Here is an 18,448-nt window from a genome sequence, read left to right as displayed (position 1 = left end):
CGGCGCGACACCAGCGAACAGAGAGAAAGCACGCTCGAGCAGAGGAGAGGAGATCCAGTGTCTGTGGGTTCCGTGGGGATGTGGGGTTGTGGTGGTTGCAGTGGATGCGGCGGCTAGTCCGCTAGGGTTTCTTTCTATTCTTTCAGCTTTGATTTTTTTAGAGAGAGATGAGAGGAGATTAGTGGAGTGTTGGACTTTTGGGGGGGGGGGGTCTGGGCTTCGGGTAGATGATTTAGGTTTTTTTTTAAAGGCCAAAAACGACGTTGTTTCGAAGGGGTTTTCAAACCAGAAAATCTTTTAAAAACCGACCGGTCTCGTCGGTTCATCGGTTAACCGCCAGTTTGACCGATTTTTTGCCAGACGGTTTTCAAAGCTAACTGAATCATTTTGATGACCGGTTCCAGTTAACCCGGTTGAACCGACCAGTCCAGTTCGGTTTTTAGAACAATGGTATTTATATACAATTATAGTTTTAAATTATAAATGCTAATGTATTAATATGTGCTAACGTGCCAATTGATTCAGTCTTTTATTATTAAATATATATAAAAATACATAAAAATAAAATTAGTTATGATGACAAATTATTTATAATTTAATTAAAATGTTTTAAGTTTAAATTTTAGAAATAAAAAATATTTGTTATAAATTATATATAATAAATAGTATTTGAAGAATGAAAGTGTTCACTATCTCTTTTTTAAATTTTATATCTTTATTATATTTTTAATATAATTAACAATGTACAACAAAATTTATTTTAAGATATATATTTTTGTCCCCACTCTTAAAATTTTCTGGGTTCGTCACTGTGTTAGGGACCTATTTAAACATCTTTGGTGAGACCATTTACACAACTTTTGATGAATAAATTTTTCGTTGCTTTTAGCACGTTTTTTTATTGTGTGATTAAGTGAGGTGAGTGATTTGTTTTGCTTGTTACATGAAGAAGATTGAAGAATCCAACACTAAAGTGATCTGCGTGGTGGTTTCTTTCAATTTCATTCTTTTGATCTAGATTGTCAATGACAGGTTCTTTGAAAGTCTAATAGGGAGTCTCTTCCGGTGACCTAGGTCGACATTCTTTTGGTTGTGCTCTTTACTGAATAATTCTTATCTATTGTGATAAAATTTTTAAGTCCCAATCAATTTCTTACCATCTGCTTTGTTTTTTACTGTTTTGTAAATACAAAAAATAAAATTTTAAAATATTTTTTAAAATTAGATTTATGACTAATTAATTGAATCCAAGTTGGTTATCCATAATTTAAAACACACAAAAAAAAAAAAAAAAAAAACACAAGTTGATTGATTGATTTATGTTTGATTACTACTTGATATATGAATATTATGATATAATTCTTTACGGCATTGTGCTTTGTTTGAAAGTGGCTCCCACGCCCGACGCACTGTCCTCTCTCCTCTTGTTCTATTATTTCTATATTATATATGTATATTTTTTGTATTACCAATACTATTCATCATTTTTTCCTTTCTCTCTCATCTAATCGGAATCTTCACCAGTTAATGTCAACTTTGAGCAGATAAGACTGGTGGATGTGTCACCACTTTTATTCGACCTTTAACATTCTTATTATTCGAGGTATGCAGCAAATTTCTCTCTAAATTCCCTCTTTTCTTTCTTTCTTCCTTCAAAAATAAAAACCGTAGCTTAATTTTAATTAACTCTTTCCTTTTTCCCAGTTAGTTAATAATATGTCTGGGTATTTGGATCATTTAGCTCTGTGATCATCAGCTCCATTTTAATGGTGGCGTCCTGGTCCATCTTCGTGTTTAATTTAATTTGATATTACTTATCCTTTGGTTCTGTAATTCAACCATAACTATAGCATCATGCTCAAACAATTATTTCTCGGAAAACGTGTTGAAACATCCTTAGTGAAACAAAACGCAATTTAACGTGTTCTGACATCTGCTTTTTTTTTTTTCTAAAGAAAAAAATTCCTTCTTACTGTTACTGTTGAAAACCTTTCCTTTTATGCCCAATTGCCAATTTGATTTTGGGGTTCTTGTGTGAAAATTTGAGTGAAACCTTTTTATTTGACCATCTTGTCTAATTTGCTTAACTTGTAAGCAAGCATTAAAATATGATTATTAAATTATAAATCTTGAACTTTATGCAATTCGTCAGAATAGTAGTGTTTTCTCTTTCGTTGAATCAAAGCTAAGTATAGATGTCTTCTACATTATTGTATAATTATTTAATTTCTTTGTATATTCTTATAATATAACATATGATCTCCACCATATAAGAAAATAGTGGAAATTTGTGTGTCCAAGTTGGTCAAATTTGCTCATCAATTTGTTGCAGGAATTTAGAAAATACTTTGTGGTAGAAGTTCCCAATATTTAGAGCTTTACAATAATTGGCAAATGGGGTCTGAAGGTCCTCCAGCGGCAATCACAACAGTTCATGTAACAGGTTTCAAGAAATTCCATGGTGTTTCGGAAAATCCAACCGAGACGATTGTGAATAATTTGGCAGAGTACATGAAGAAGAAGGGTTTGCCGAAAGGCTTAGTCCTTGGGAGCTGCAACATTCTTGAGACTGCTGGTCAAGAAGCACTTGTTCCCCTGTACCAGACATTGCAATCTGCTATTACCGCCAGGGATTCGGATTCCCAATCTTCGAGTTCCAACAAAATTATTTGGGTCAGTTGTCGTAGTTTTGGAATTTATCTTCATTAGGGTAGCTCTTAGTTACAGAATCATATCCAAATTTATTTATTTGGATTTATTCCCAAATGAATAGGTTATGAAAAATGTGACATAGAGAAATAGATCAATAATTATGACCATTGACCAAGAAGCAGAATGTCTTCTGATTCAGCAGTGTTAAGTGATATTCCTTGTGCACCTGTGTTTACCAATTGCAGTTTGTAGTAGCTACAGAGGACCTTAATTTTGTTTTAGAAAATTAAAAGTAGGAATTATTGACCCAGGCACCGGATAGGCAGATAGCATGTGAATGTGGCTTGTTGTTTATCGAAGTGCTCTTGTTAGAAGTTATCATGCAAGTATGCACCTATTAGTGTCTTGAGATAACGACTTAGGCATAAGAACCCTTACGTAGGATTTTTGAAGGTGCCAAGTTGACTTGGATTTTGATGTCATCCTTAGTCTCTAGTCATTTGATTAGATTTTCACGTCTGTGTCCTTGCATTCTTAAATTCTGTTGTTGATGTTTTTTCAGCTGCATTTGGGAGTAAACAGTGGTGCAACAAGGTTTGCTATTGAGAAGCAAGCTGTAAATGAGGCTACTTTCCGTTGCCCCGATGAAATGGGATGGAAGCCGCAGGTTCGATTAGAATATAGGCTTATTTAAAGCTTACTTTTATCTAATACCTTTTGCAATTGTATTTGTATGTCGCAGCAACTTCCACAATAAGGCTATATTTCATTCACTGAAAATTTCACAACTTGTTATGTTGCAGAGAGTCCCCATTATTCCTTCAGATGGTCCAATTTCACATATCCGCACAGTAAGCTGGATTCTTGACTTTTTATTTCTCGCATACTTGAATTGCTAAATTTGGGTATTTGTTGTCTTGGTGCTTAGTCCTGATATATTAATACAAAGCTTTCTTGTTCTCGCATATGAAAGATCATTCATTTTGTGCCGTAAAGTTTACTCCTATCTTTTTTCATTGTTTTGATGGTCCTGATGCTGCAGCTTTCATGTAATCAATTTTCTCAAGTATCATTTAGCAGGCTTTTCAATTTCATAATTGCCTCAACAAAATTTTGGAATGACGATTCTCTCATGTTCCAAACTGTAAATTATAAAATATTTGAACATGGATACGATTTATGATAAGGCACTTTAGTGTCGAATGAACCATTTAGCCAATTCACCTAATGTAACAAGGTCTATTTGTGGTTATTGATTCTCCAATTTTTTCATGTCACATGGTTGGGTCCTATGTAGACTTCCCTTCCTGTGGAGGACATCACCAAGGCCTTGGCAAAGAAGGGTTACGATGTGATGACATCTGATGATGCCGGAAGGTTCGTGTGCAACTATGTTTACTATCATTCCCTCCGATTCGCTGAGCAGAATGAGACCAAGTCCCTATTTGTGCATGTGCCACTCTTCTTTACAATCAATGAAGAGACCCAAATGCACTTTGTCGCCTCCTTGCTAGAGGTACTTTCTTCCATATGTTAGTACCATCCAAGCGGGTATGGTTTGTTCAGGTGTTGTAAAGCTTATTGATGGTGGATGAGTGTAACTCTGAGTGAAATATTCTTATAGTATGATATTGTTTTCGAATGGAAAAAACGGTTTATGAAAATGGTATAAGCAGCAGTGGCAATTGCTTTCACCATTAAATGTTTCTTATTCAAAGAAGCCTTTGAGAAGTGTCAAGACAATTTGGCACCTGCAGTGTTACCCTGTGAATAAATGTTCATTTTCCTTAATACTGCTTCTGCTAATGACTGTGATTTTGCTTATAAATGAATTGTCTCTGATGTTATGTCCAAACAATTTATCAGCCCCTTAATAATGTGATGAACTTCTTGCAAAATAATTAACTAATCACACCCTTTAACAAAAAGTGTAAAGAAAAAGCAAGAACAAATGTTCAAAAGATTAGGTGAAAATTTACATGTAATTATTTTTTATAATTGAAAATTGTTAAATAATTTGATATATTTGACTAAATTACTATCTAACGGTTCTCAATTATCAATTTTACATGAAGATAATTGCGCATGAGTTTCTACCAAAAAATTAATGATCTAATTTTTAATGGTTGTGTAAAGTTTCCGTAATAGATGGTTTAATTTTGATGCACTACTATAGTATAAGTATAACACAAGTATTTTATAACTTCATTAAGGTAACAATGTAACATTTACTTTCATGTTTAGTCTTCACCTGAACATACCGTTAGTTCAATAAATCTAGTAACTTTAGATTTCAATGTAATATTCATTGAGCACTTTCATTTTCACCATTCATACGATGCTATTGCTACAGTGCAGTTAACAATAAAATATTTACACGGTAAATTAATTCTTGATTTCTAAATTTGGTTAATTAGTATTACAATACAAATGATCAAATTGGCGTATATCATAAGTCAGAGTCAGTATAATGTCCAATTCAATGTCTTTTACTCTTTTTCTTCTCTTCGAGTTTAAGGCATTTGACGTATTTATCGAAAAGAAATTAAGGAAAATTCAACACTAGAGAATAACTAATATCAGAACAACGAAATTAGAACAAGGAGGAGTTGAGGACTAATTGCAAAAATACACCTCAAGCAAATTCAGAAACTAATGCTGTAATGCAGAAGCTTCCTCACGGTAAATACTTTGCATACATACTCCTTAAACACATGGAGTTGGGGACTCATTGTAATAGAAAAAATAACAATTCAAATGCTCTAAAGCACATCTAATCTAATCTGAGAATACATAAATACTAAGAATAAGTGAGTATGAATGTTCTTGTAGCTAAAATTCTATCCCCAGTCCACAAAAGGAAGAGAGGGATATCCAGCCTCTGGTGGAGGCTGCAGTGATGGAGGCAAATTATCCCATGACAACCCTGTCCTATCTTGTAGTACTATATTTCCTGCATATCAATCATCCACAAAAATTGTGTCATATACTATAATAACTGTAATTAGTGGCTAGTAATGGCCAAAGTACAAATGCAATAACTAATTAATTCAAGTGATACCAAATTATAAATCTTAGGAACCAAACTGAGCATGTTCTAAATCAAGTAAATACTCCGAAGAAATTGAGCTTTATCTCTGCATAAAATTCTAATGAAACAAAAACTTATTACACTCCAATTAACAAACATAACCGAAAAATTATGACTATTTCTAAGCGCTGCGTTTGTTTACAAGCACAATATACGGAGACAATGACAAGAAGATACAAAATCATGTTTGACATATGACATGCCCATTCTAAATATTGAATTAGTATATTTCATGTCATTCTTGATAGAAATCACTCAGAAATACCCATAAGAGACAATGTTTTTCTTTTTTTATTTATTATTCTTATTAATTTTTTTTTAGTTACATTTTTATTATTATATTTTTCCTTAAATTTTGTGTAGAAAAAAATGAGAACAAATTGAACTGTCATCATTTGTTCTTTTTTATATTTAGTTTATTACCAAACTCATTTGTTCTTTTTTATATTTAGTTTATTACCAAACAAAATATAAAAGTACTAATTTTTATATCTATGTTCTTTGCGTTTTGTTCTTCCACGGTCTTGTTATATTCTCAAAACCAAAAGCAGTAAGTACTAATTAATAAATTTACCTGACGGATTAGGCGCACTTATCATTGATGGGTGTGGTGCATTGTTGGCATTGGGATGAAGATATTTGCATGAGTTACCATAACGACAAAATCCCTGAAATAGCCCCAACAAAAACCAGAGAAAGAAAGAAAGAGTGATTGACTAAAAATATCTAATTCCAGTGTGTTACGGAGTTCAGTTGAGATTTGATTACATACAGTGTTGACAAAGTTATAGCAAAGAGGTTGAGGCATGCCTTGGGGTAGTGGTGCATTAGAAGGAAACTGCTGTTGTTGTTCATGTTTGAAGGAATCATACCAGCGAGCTTTGGCTTGTTGGTGCTGAATACCTCGCTCATGTCGCTTCCGATCGGCCGCCGTGTCCGGAAACTGCTTGTCGCAGTAATCACAGTAGAACTTTCTTGCCGGCATTCTCTATGTTTTACCAACACTTGGTGCTTGTTTTTGGGTATTTTCCTAAGTGGTCTTTTTGTTAAAGGTCTAGCAGTAATTTTATGATTAAATAGTAGTGAAATCCAAGGGCACTCAACTTTATGAAATTAATAATTGAAAATTGTTAGATAAAAATTCAGTAAAATCAATTAAATTATTTAATATTTTTCAGTTATCATCTTTCACTTATAAATTTCCTGTACCTAAATTTGCACCTTAAATATTTCACATAAAAATATCTCCTGCAACTGCAACATCGTTTTCTTACCAATTTACTCATAAACATGGATTCAGCATAACTAAGGACCATATTAACCACATTAAACGGCAAATCAAATAAAGATCAAAAAGCGAACGAAAAAGAACAAATACCAATCAATTGTTTCTCGTTCGGCAAAAACTATATCAATTACGCCGAAAGAAGTTTCAGTGACGCGGAGAAGGCGAGAAGAATAGACGGTTGCGCTGGCTGGCTCCACTTAAGACAAAAATGCAAGAGGTACCTTCGGTAGAAAACGAGAGGGGTTCAACGTTCACGAGAACAAAGGAGAAAGCTCGAATTGATGCAAGGGGAAATGATAAATTTTTAAATACGAAGAATCTGACCAGGGTCTTAATTTTTTTTAACAATTAAAAAAATAAAATAAAATATTTAATTTTTTAATATTTTTTATATTTTTTTCTGTCTTATTTATAAAATTAATAATAATAAATCATATTTTAATGATTTTACTCTCTTAATTATTAAAAAATAGGAAGAATCTATTTTCTATAATCATGACCTAAATATTTAAAATAAATTAAAATCATTATTTACCCCAAATTTTTTTTATTTATTTCACCCAAATTTATAATCTATATTGTGTATAATGGAATATAAAAAAAGTTGGCGCATAATTTTATAAATTTTCTTTTACTTCAAAAATTTAAATCTAAAATTTTTTAACTAAGTTATAAATAATTTACTATCATATTTAATTATATTTTTATTATTTGTATAAATATTTAATGAATAAATACTTAAGATGATCCGTGAATTTTAAATCGCTACTTAATTTAATCTCTATATACAAAGAACATTTATAGAATAATTAGTGTTAAACTCGTGCAATGCACAGGATTATATTTAAATTTGACATGTTAAATCGAAAATAATATTTTATAATTATAAATTTTTCGAGTTTAGTATAACATTATCATTGTCATTATATAATAAACGTATTGAATATGTTGTTTTATCTTTATTCAAAGTAAAATGTAAATGGAAGAGGTTGAAGTCTGTAATATTCTTAAACCATAAGGAGGGAGACATGAAAAAATAAGAACATATATAACTGTAATAATAGCACGTCAATTTTACACTAAACTTTATATCAAAAGGCTAATAAAAATTTATCGACAACCTAGTATCTTACTAACTTCATTAGAAAAGCAATTGGCATATGATGTTGTGCTCCCTGTTACACATTTCATCTCAAATCTAAAAACAGAGTTATAGATAAATTAGTTATATCTACAGTAAATATTTGTACACTTGTGTAAATCATAACATACTATTAAAATGAAAATAATATTATTCTTACCTAAATATTATTAAAAACTTCTTTAAACACGACATTTGTTGTTGTTGACTTTGGATTGCCATTTTCATTCAGAATTAAAACCCTGAGACCACTGCGACTCTTAACTCTTGACAAAGCAACATAAAGTTGTCCATGGGTGAACACTGATTTTGGCAAGTAAAGTCCTACATGTGATAATGATTGACCTTGACTCTTGTTAATGGTCATTGCAAAGCATACTATTAATGAAAATTGTCTCCGTTAGAACTTAAAGGGCAATCCTGAATCTGAAGAGATCAAGTTCATTCTTGAAATGTATACTTTATCTCAAATATTTCTACCGGTCACTACCGTCACTCCTATTACGTTGTTGCCAAGTTCGTTAACTATTAATCTTGTTCCGTTGCATAAACCTGAAGTTTGGTCTATGTTTCGCAGTAGCATTACAGCGACTCCTGGCTTCAAAGTCAACTTGTGATTGGGTACTCTCGAATATTTGATGTCATTTAGGAACTCTGGTGTGAACCACTCTTGTTGTCCATCTTAATTCTCATCAGCTTGACATGTTGTGTCAGAACTCAAATACTCATTTTCCATCCCTGGAAAGATTGTCAAGACGAAATCGTTTACCTTCTCGACACTCTCAAGTGTGGGTGCAAGAATTGCCCTACTCTAAAAAAATCTATAATCTGACATGTTTTGCAACAAATTTGGATATGCAAAATCTACTAAATGAGATAGAGGATCATCAGTAGTTGTAATCAATAGATCATCTGGAATTTCAACTTCTGATTCATCACCAACAATAGAATCAATATTTCCATTTCCAACATCAAGTATCCAATTAGCAAATCTCTTCATTTCACCTTCATCTTAATCCGAAGAAGACATTAGAAGTCTCATGTTCGTATACAGTTTCAGAACCTTACAAAACGATCACAGATGGGATGAGTTAATAGCTTATGACAATATATCGTGTCTATTCCCTTTCAGAATCACCGGAAGTATCTGTCGAAAATCACCTCCTAGAACAACAACCTTACCATCAAATGGTTGATGTGTCTTATGTTGATCGGTAACTGACATAAGATCCCTGAGCGTCCGATCAAGTGTTTCAAAGCACATTTTATCAAGCATTGGAGTTTCATCCCAAATTATTAAGCTACTTTGGATGAGCAGCTCAGCCTTCAAACTGCCATGCTTGATGTTGCAAGTAGATTCATCAGTAATCGTAATGGGTATTGAAAATCTAGAATGAGCCGTTCTGCCACCAGGTAGGAGTAAAGATGCAATTCCACTGGATGTGACATTTAAAACAATCTTTTCTCTAGATTGAATAGCAGAAGAAAGTCCATTCTAAATAAATGTCATACCACACCCACCATACCCATAAACAAAGTAAAAACCACCACAGCCTGTAATAATAGCATTGAGTATCTCATCGAATACTAACCTTTACTCATGAGTCATCTTTTGTTCCGTATATAAGTTTGTATGAGTCAACTCATTTGTGTCATATGCTAACTCCTCCTCTATTAGCTTATTCTAAAAAAGGTGAACATCAGACATCTCAGGATATGGCACTGATTAATAGTCTCTTAAGGATCTCGTATTGCTGTTGAGTATCTTCTCAATCTCAATAAGGCAGAGGTTTTTCAATTCGTCATCAGTCATGTTTAATCCTAGCAAAAGCACATGATGGTTTTATGAAGTATTTAATAAGTAATTCTAAAATAAAACTATTAATATTATTAATAAAAATAAAAATAATAAGAGAATGCAATCTTGATATAAAAAAAAGACATAGTAAAATACTTTGGTTTTTCAAAACTTTTCTCCTCTCATATAGTATTCCATAAGCTAATAATGTCCAAGTTGCATTTCTTAGTTTTTGGTTTCATTATAAATAGTATCAATCTTACTATTTGCCGATAAAAATAAATAAAATTAAATACAATCTAAAAATTAATAACCTTATAAATTACGTAAATTTAGAAAAAAATTAATTTTTTTTAAAATACTAAATTAATTCAATTTTGTTGGAACAAAATTAGAAACAGAATTAAGTATAGAGATTGTCAAATTAAATTTTTTTTTAAATAGTATAAATAACCTCACATTTTAATAAGATTGGTAATTTTATTTACTTTAATATAATCTTTTGTAATTAGCATATTTGCTTATAGATTATATAAATTTTTAAAAAATATTCTCAAACCCAATTACTTACTTAAAAATTAAAAAAAAAAGTATATTTGAATTTAAATTTAAAATTTTAAACATAATACTTTAATTAAAAATTAGAATTAGATTTTTTTTAAAATAAGTACACATTAAAAATTAATAACTAACTTAATTGTATCAACAATAATTCATATGAGAAATTTATAACTTTATGACATTAAATACTAAATTAGAAATTAACAAAATATCAACTGTGTGAATCGAATTGAAAATAAAACCATAAGTAATAATCAAATAACTTCAATTTATATCTAAAAAAAATTCTAAATTCTAAACATAAAAATTGAAAAGAACTAAAAGAGAAATAACAACTCAAGAAAAGATAATGTTTTTACCAAAACAAACATATGTTTGGTATTATTCTATTAGATAGAATCTAAAAAGGATTCCAAAACATGTGCATCCAAATTCTCAATTTTCATTCTCAATCTTGATCTTCTTGCAAGTTGAGGTATCTCCTTCCACCTCTGAATCTTCCGACCTCGAGGATAGTTGCTTGGTTGGTGTAATAGCATTTTTCAACACTTCGGATTCATCATTGTCCGCAATTTCATTGGAGAATTCAAGCAACAAATTCTATACAAAATACTATGTTAAATTAAAGACTTCCTTCTCACCGTTGATTTTATTTCAATAATATTTTTTGAATAAAATTAATCTCTAACTTTGAAAAAACAAACAAATAAAAAATTTATTTTTTGAACAAATACCTTAACACCTTCTACTTCCTCCCCTTCAATGATTGAGGATGCCTTTGAAGTTGGAAGCAAACCACCGGTGTAGTCAATATCCTAAAATTATAATTAGTTATTAATTATTATTTATAAATTAGATACTACTAATGACTAAGGAAGAAAAAAATAAATTGATTTTTAATAGAAAGTACACTTATAACTATACTCCTAATCCCAAAGTCAACGATAAATAAGGTGTCGTCAACACTTTCGGTGGCCATAGACTTCAATAAAAGATATAATTCTTGGTTTGCTGCCTGGATGGAGATAGGAGTGATGGTGGTTTGTCGCATCCGTCGCACGACAGTCATGGTTCTAGCACCTCAATGCGAAGGAGGAGGTTGAAGACTCATGACGAATCATGTTTCTGTGGGTTGAAGACTGTGACTAAAAAATCTGGGACAGCAGAGAACTCGAATAGATTGTTCCATGCATGTCCAAGGTATCGAGTGAGTGATGTTGCGTGTTTTTTTTTTTTGTTTACTCCTTTCTGAAATTGCAGAAGGGTAGTCACTGCAATTATTTTAAGTGGGATGATGATGATGACTATCAAGAAGTGGATGTATGTGGTATAAAGAAAGACGCAGGAACTGATATAGAGGTTAAAAGTGACTATGATGAATGGAGGGTGAAGATGGTATAGAGATTAGGCAGCTTGGAAGCTGAAGTTAGAGCTTTGAAACTGCTAATGATTTTTAGGTTTGGGGTAGTTGTAATTAGTATGATACTTTGTTGTTTGGTATGTACTTCTAAGTAAACCCAGTTATGTTATGTGAAGATGTAATAGTGTATTGAATTGCATGGCTTGAATGGGAGTAGTTATTTGAAGTTAGAAAAAATTCTCTGTCCATTATTATAAATTATCAAATATTGCAAACAATTCTCTGTCACTGTTGATATAAATTATGTTAAGCCATAAACAAAATAAGTAATCAAACTAAGTAATCTTAATAATAACTTGTCATTGAAGGATAATTGTCACATTATCTTAAGAGATAAATATCATAACAAAGTTATAAGGTTTTCATGTCACCACAACACATTGTCTTTAGAGATAAATACCACACAAAAAACAAAAAACAGAATGTTGTCCCATACAAAAAGAGTCAACCACAACACATTCCTAACAAATTAAACTTTTTTTTATCATTCTTCCTTGGAGCCTTGAAGCTTGGAGTAGGCACAAAAGTCATGAAGTTGGCCAGCCTCTTAGTAGTTGCAGAACTTGTCCCTTTAATGGTCTCAGCAGAAACAGCCACAGGTGCAGTTGCAGTAGGTTTAGGGGAGGACCTAACCCTTGCTTTTTCTTTAATCACTTGTAACTTAGGTGGCCTAGCTACCAGTTCATCCTACATAATTCAGTACCAAATGCATTTGTTAGATGATTAAATAAAGATGAAATTTTTTAAGATTGAGGAATGATGATACTAACTATTGTGTATCTTGGATTGGTGGAATGCTTTCGGATTGGCTGATGTCAATCTCTGTTGGAGGCTGGATGGGTGATGGAAATGCAGGCAAAGTTGCTTTTGCTTCTGTAGCAATATCAGCATCAGCAGGGGCAGCATTTAGTTCAGGTTCAGCACCGTTTACAGCAGGGGCAACAACTGCTAGTTGCAGCTGCATCTGCCGGGCATGTTTCTCAGCATCCACAACTTTCTTCTTTGCACAACCTCTTTTGCTGTGTCCAACCTCACCACAATACATGCATCGGATTGGGTTGTATTTTATCTTCATCTTTGTCTTTGACCCAGTTGGTTGTTCTTCCTTGTCTATTCTCTTTTTCTTTGTCGGTCTTCTAGGTTTGGGCTTGATTAGGGGTGGGACTGGTGTTGGATGTGGAGTTTTTTCCCATAGATCTTGCCCCTTTACCGGATTGACATTGAAACGGTAAGTTCATCTATACGCTTCCATCTTCAACCAGTCATGACAATATTCTTCAGCCCTCTTGTCATTCTTATCCTGTATTGCTGATATTGCATGCATACACATCATTCCTTTCAAATCAAATTAAAAAATTCATTAAAATTGTTAGCATGATTGAAGACATTATTAACTAATTGAGAGAACAATTAAAAGTTGTTACCTATGAGTTGCCAAAACCTACAAGTGCATGTGTGCTTACCCAGGTCAACCACCATATTGGTTGCCCAGCCATGCACTTTGTACAATTCTTCTTTTTCATCACCAGACAACTGAAGAGCCCAATGGCGAGACAACGTTGTCATTGCTTACAAACCAATCATACACCTCTCAATGCTTCATAGTCGGGTGCTTTCTAAGCTTATGTACTAGTTTGCTATGTGTCCAGGTTTGGGCTGCAGCTCTATTTCTAAGCTTGGGTACTAGTTTGCATAAATTTCAGCTTTTGTTCTTATTACTTTCTGAGTTCTTGGCTGGTTGAGATGATGTTTTGGAATGAGGTGGGACTGTCTTGCCCTGAAGGGTGGTTTTGGTTGGCTGAAAGTGGGATTTTGTGGACTGCAAGGGAGTCTTTATAGGCTGAGAGGTAATTTTCGTGGGCTTATATACTGGTTTTTTTAGGCTGAGAATTAGTCTTATTGGGCTTATTGGGTTGTGAGGCTGCCTTAGAATTGGGCTTACTGGGATGTGAGGCTACTTTAGTAGGCTGAGAGGTTGATTTTTTGGGCTGATGGTGCATTGTAGTGGGCATCTTGGCAGGTTGAGAATAGTGCTTCTTAGCCTGGAAAGTGGACTTCTTCTTCTTGCTACTTCCTGCTTCCAAAAGAATTACATCTTCCTCCATGTTGTCCACTACACACGGCTGTGAGATGCAATTCTCAAAGTATAGGTTGATCAAATGTTGGTTCCTCCTACAATCCTTGCACATTGCAAGCAAGTCTGCATCTGTCACAAACTTCTTCAATCCAGATGAAATGGGAACTCCAGGAACTTTTCACCAACAGTTTCTAGCTTCAACATATCCCAACTCCTTATAGTAACTCCTTACGAAAAACACATCAAGTGTGTCTCCTTCAACACCCATCAATACCTCTGTATTATCAGGTTCATATAACATCTCTCCATCCTCACAAGTTTTAAACAACCCACCATGGTGAATCAAAAATGTCATGGGAGGACCCTCCATCTACAATAACAAACACGAAAATACCATCAATAAATAGACCAGTAAAAACTATTCTCTATGTGTCACTAACGACTAAACCCAATTTATACCAATCAACCATTAACCCAAAATAAACATGCAACAGAACCATCACTAAATTCAAACATCCCTAACTAAAAACCATCACAGAGCCAGTTAAAACAACGCATTCTCACACATTAAATTGATAAAAAAATATTCACACAAACCCTTGGTCACCCCAAACCTACCTTAAATCAGACGAACAGTAAGACCACGACATTAGGAATACATCACACCACAAAATAACTCAAAAATCATGAAAAAAGTTTCATCCTTACCTCTCACTGTCTCAATGGCTTCTTCCACTATTAATGCTGCTCCAAGATAAGATCAACTCTTCATTCAATAGCGATAACTTCTCTATTGTAATCATCAACCAACACTAACGAATGTTGATGGGGTAGTTCAGAACTTCGGTGAAAGCCTTAGGGCATACCTTGAGGGAGACGATACATTTTAGAGCAAAACAGAGAAAGATGGTTGATATGAGAGGGGGTAAGGGTTTGCAATGTTTGAATCTCTCTTCTGGAGACTAAACGGCAACGTTTCAAGGCTAGGAGAGCCTTGTATCAAAACTGTGTCGTTTTGATTATGTGTCACGCTGGCAGTTAACGACACACGTCAGCCAACATTTTCCAACTCATTGAAAGAGATGACAGAAGGATGAACGTGACCAGGTACGGATCTTTGAGGAACGAATTCAATTAATTTTATCTTTTGAAGACGAAAATGGAGATCGAGGTATCTTTCCGGAACAATTTTGACTATTAACTCATAATATGAAACTTTGAATGTCTTTATCATTAATTATAATTGAACATCCATCGCATGAATAAGAAAGGGAGCAATTTGAACCAGTGATCCAACCTCAGCTAACCTGCCATACGCTAGAGCTTGTTTCTCATGTGAGGACAAAGGTCCCTTCCTTCATTGGCACATATATATGAGCAAAGAACATGATGCGGGATGGTGTTATCTAGATTATTTTTTTATTAAAAGTTAATGTAGACTTACTTATTGTAATCTTTTTATAGTGAAAATACATAAGGAGTACATAGTATATAAAGTCTAATAACTCAATAAATATTTTGTAAGGAATTTTCATTCTTTTTAAAATAAGAAAATTTTATTTTTCTCTCTCTCAATCACTTCTGATTTATCAAACCATTAACATCACAACTTCAATAATTTAGAGTATGAGATTTTCTTCAAGTCAAGTATGGATGTATAAAATACCCCAAGTACAAATGGGGTATATGTGAATAGTAGTGAGGAATTTATCATCATTCTAAAAATTTATAAAGTAAATAATCTATTATAGTCTTAAACGTACTATAGTTTATTAATTATCTTTTTTTATCATTCTGAATATTGTTTTATTCCATTTCTATTATATTAAATATAATATAAAAATATTAATCATTTTTCGTTAAACTTAATAAGTTATAACTTTGTTTCATCTTTTTCTTTTCAATATACAGAGAATATCTATAGAATAATATGAAACTTTGAGTTTCTTTATCGTTCAATTATAAGGAAGGAAGCAATTTGAACTAGTAATTCAACCTCACGCGCTTGTTCCTCATGTGAGGACAAAAATTCTTTTCCTGCATTGGCACATATATATGAGCGAAGAACATGATGTGGGCATGTGGAAAGGTGTTACCTAGATTGTTTTTATTAATAATAGATGTAGGCTTACTTGTTGTAATTTTATTTATAGTGAAAATACATAAGGAGTACATAGGATAGTATATAAGGTGTAATAATTCAACAAATATTTTTTAATAAATTTTTTATTCTTTCCAAAATGAAAAAAAAAAACTTATTTTTCTCTCTTTCAATCCTTTCTGGTTTATCAAACCATTAACAATACAACTTGAATAGTTTAGGACATAAGTTTTTCTTCAAATATAGATGTATAAAATACCCCAAATTCAAATGGAGTAGATGTGAATATTAGCGAGAAATTTATCATCATTTTAAAAATTTATAAAGTAAATAATTTATTATAGTGTTAAACGGTTTATTAATGATCTTTTTCTATAATTTTAAATATTGTTTTATTCCATTTTCTATTATATTGATCATAATACAAAAATATTAATCATTTCTCGTTAAACTTAATAAGTTATAACTTTCTTCCATCCTTTTCTTGTCAATATACAAAGAATATCTATACAATAATATGAAATTTTGAATTTCTTAATCGTTCAATCATAAATTAAGCCTCCATCGCATGAATAAGGAAGGAAGGAATTTGAATCAGTAATCCAACCTCATTAAGGACACATGCCAGATAGCCTGCCACATGCCAGACTTTGTTCCTCACGTGAGGACAAAAATTCCTTTCCTGCATTGGCACATCTATATGAGCGAACAACATGATACGGGAAGGTGTTACTTAGATTATTTTTTATTGGATTATGTTAGGTAACTGATGAATAGAATTTTGACGGTTTAGAATTTCACAAATAAAATCTCGTTGCTAGTATAGTTTCTAACCAACAAAGAATCCTCTCATACAAAAATTTGGTTATCACAAGTAACAAACCCCTAAAAATAATAACCGAAGTATTCAAACCTCGGATCGTCTCTCAAAGAAATTGCAGAGAAGTGTTCTTGTTATTGGTTATGGGATGTATATTTTGGGGTTTTGAATAAGGAACAAGAAAAGTAAATTGTAAGAATAAAACTAATAGCTAAGAAAGCTCTTGGCAAGGAATGAGAACTAGAAGTCCTATCCTCATTATCATCATCAATTGTGACATCAATTGTCCATTGCTCCCACTTAGTCAACCTCTAGCTATGAAGGTAAGTCAAGTGGATAAATCAACATGAATCCTCAAGTCCTAGTCAACTTCTAAGGAGAGACTAGAGTTAGTGGAATTCAAGTCAACTAGCAACTTTCAATTGTCAATCAACAAAAGAGTTTGATAACTCAAGAGTCTCCAATTACTCAACCAAAGCCAAGAGGAGAAAAATCTACACTAACATCCAACCAAGCATTTCATCAAACACTTGGAAGGCATAAAAGCAAAGCAAGATAGAATTGCAAGAAAAGTAAATCTACAACTACTAATTGCAAGGGAATTAACAACAACAATTCAATTCAACAATAAAGGAACATGAAACATAAATTGCATTAAAAGAGAAATAGAAGAAACAAAAGTGCATCAACAACAAGTGAACAATTTCAAGAATGAAATACAAAACTAGAGAGAGGAAAGGTAGAAGAACAAGAATTGTAAAGGAAAAGTAAATCAAAGCAAGAAATAAACCTAGATCTAAGAAATCCTAATCTAACCTAATCCTAATTCTAGAGAGAAGAGAGAGCTTCTCTCTCTAGAAACTAACTAAAGCATTCCTTCCAAAATTCAATTATCACTTCCCCCCCCCCCTTTGACTCCTCTTGATTTCTACATATAATAGGCTCAGAAGTGAGTTGGATTTGGGTCTGGGAAGCCCAGAAATTGCCCCCAGCATTTTCACTTTAATGAAGTCACGTGCGAGCATCGACGCGTACGCGTAGGTCACGCGTACGCGTGGAGTATACGTACGCGTCGCCATACGACTTCACATTCCACGCGTGCGCGTCTGCTGCGCATGCTCGTCGATGAATGCATCCCAAATCCTTGATTTCCATGATTTTTCTACTTTGCATGCTTTTCTCATCATTCCTTTGACCCATTCCTAGCCTTTTGAACCTGAAATCACTCAGCACACACATCAAGGCATCTAGTGGAATCAAAGGTGAATTAAAATTAACCAATTAAGGGCCTAAAAAGCATGTTTTCACTCTTAAGCGTAAATTAGGGAGAATATACAAAACCATGCTATTTTAGTAGATAAATATGGGAGAAGGGTGATAAAATCTCCTAAATTTGGCATAGAATACCCCACCAAATAGTGGTACATCAGTAACCAGTGACTTTCTTAAACAACATGAACAACGGGCCCTAAAATTGACCAAAGTTAAGTAAAACACAC

The 18,448-nt window shown here is 33.0% G+C and overlaps 2 protein-coding genes across 6 annotated transcripts; one reads left to right on the top strand and one right to left on the bottom strand.

Moving 5' to 3' along the window:
* Nucleotides 1–1,350: 1,350 nt before the first annotated feature.
* LOC107618273 (uncharacterized) lies at nt 1,351–4,443 on the top strand. Of its 3 annotated transcripts, none has more exons than XM_016320287.3 (5): nt 1,351–1,603; nt 2,333–2,673; nt 3,215–3,319; nt 3,456–3,503; nt 3,950–4,443. In XM_016320287.3, the coding sequence occupies exons 2-5, from the start codon at nt 2,395–2,397 to the stop codon at nt 4,187–4,189; spliced, it is 672 nt and encodes a 223-aa protein (XP_016175773.1). In that variant the 5' UTR covers nt 1,351–1,603; nt 2,333–2,394; the 3' UTR covers nt 4,190–4,443. The 3 variants fall into 3 exon arrangements, with proteins under 3 accessions (XP_016175773.1, XP_020968105.1, XP_016175774.1); XM_021112446.2 differs by having other exon boundaries at nt 1,366–1,603; nt 2,444–2,673; XM_016320288.3 differs by having other exon boundaries at nt 1,601–1,769.
* Nucleotides 4,444–5,245: 802 nt separating this feature from the next.
* On the bottom strand, nt 5,246–7,343 carry LOC107616573 (C2H2 and C2HC zinc fingers superfamily protein). 3 transcript variants are annotated; one of them, XM_088499742.1, is made up of 4 exons: nt 7,122–7,343; nt 6,516–6,997; nt 6,318–6,411; nt 5,246–5,605 (listed from the first exon to the last, which is right to left on the bottom strand). In XM_088499742.1, the coding sequence occupies exons 2-4, from the start codon at nt 6,726–6,728 to the stop codon at nt 5,493–5,495; spliced, it is 420 nt and encodes a 139-aa protein (XP_088355868.1). In that variant the 5' UTR covers nt 6,729–6,997; nt 7,122–7,343; the 3' UTR covers nt 5,246–5,492. The 3 variants fall into 3 exon arrangements, with proteins under 3 accessions (XP_088355868.1, XP_016174012.1, XP_016174013.1); XM_016318526.3 differs by having other exon boundaries at nt 6,516–6,797; nt 7,122–7,314; XM_016318527.3 differs by having other exon boundaries at nt 6,516–6,773; nt 7,122–7,314.
* Nucleotides 7,344–18,448: the final 11,105 nt, after the last annotated feature.

Source organism: Arachis ipaensis, chromosome B9 (genome assembly GCF_059453495.1).
Source record: "Arachis ipaensis isolate K30076 ecotype BB chromosome B9, ASM5945349v1, whole genome shotgun sequence".
Taxonomy (NCBI): Eukaryota; Viridiplantae; Streptophyta; class Magnoliopsida; order Fabales; family Fabaceae; genus Arachis; species Arachis ipaensis.
Note: the sequence above shows the minus strand (reverse complement) of the source record. Positions and strands in the feature narration are given on the sequence as shown.

Bases quoted from the DNA above. Each gene is read 5' to 3' on its own strand.
- LOC107618273 (XM_016320287.3), top strand. From the start codon at position 2,395: ATGGGGTCTGAAGGTCCTCCAGCGGCAATCACAACAGTTCATGTAACA. The intron at 3,320-3,455 runs GTTCGATTAGAA...GTTATGTTGCAG, and splicing joins AAATGGGATGGAAGCCGCAG to AGAGTCCCCATTATTCCTTC. The intron at 3,504-3,949 runs GTAAGCTGGATT...GGTCCTATGTAG, and splicing joins CAATTTCACATATCCGCACA to ACTTCCCTTCCTGTGGAGGA.
- LOC107616573 (XM_088499742.1), bottom strand. From the start codon at position 6,728: ATGCCGGCAAGAAAGTTCTACTGTGATTACTGCGACAAGCAGTTTCCG. The intron at 6,412-6,515 runs GTATGTAATCAA...GGGCTATTTCAG, and splicing joins GCTATAACTTTGTCAACACT to GGATTTTGTCGTTATGGTAA. The intron at 5,606-6,317 runs GTAAATTTATTA...ATTGATATGCAG, and splicing joins AAGTGCGCCTAATCCGTCAG to GAAATATAGTACTACAAGAT.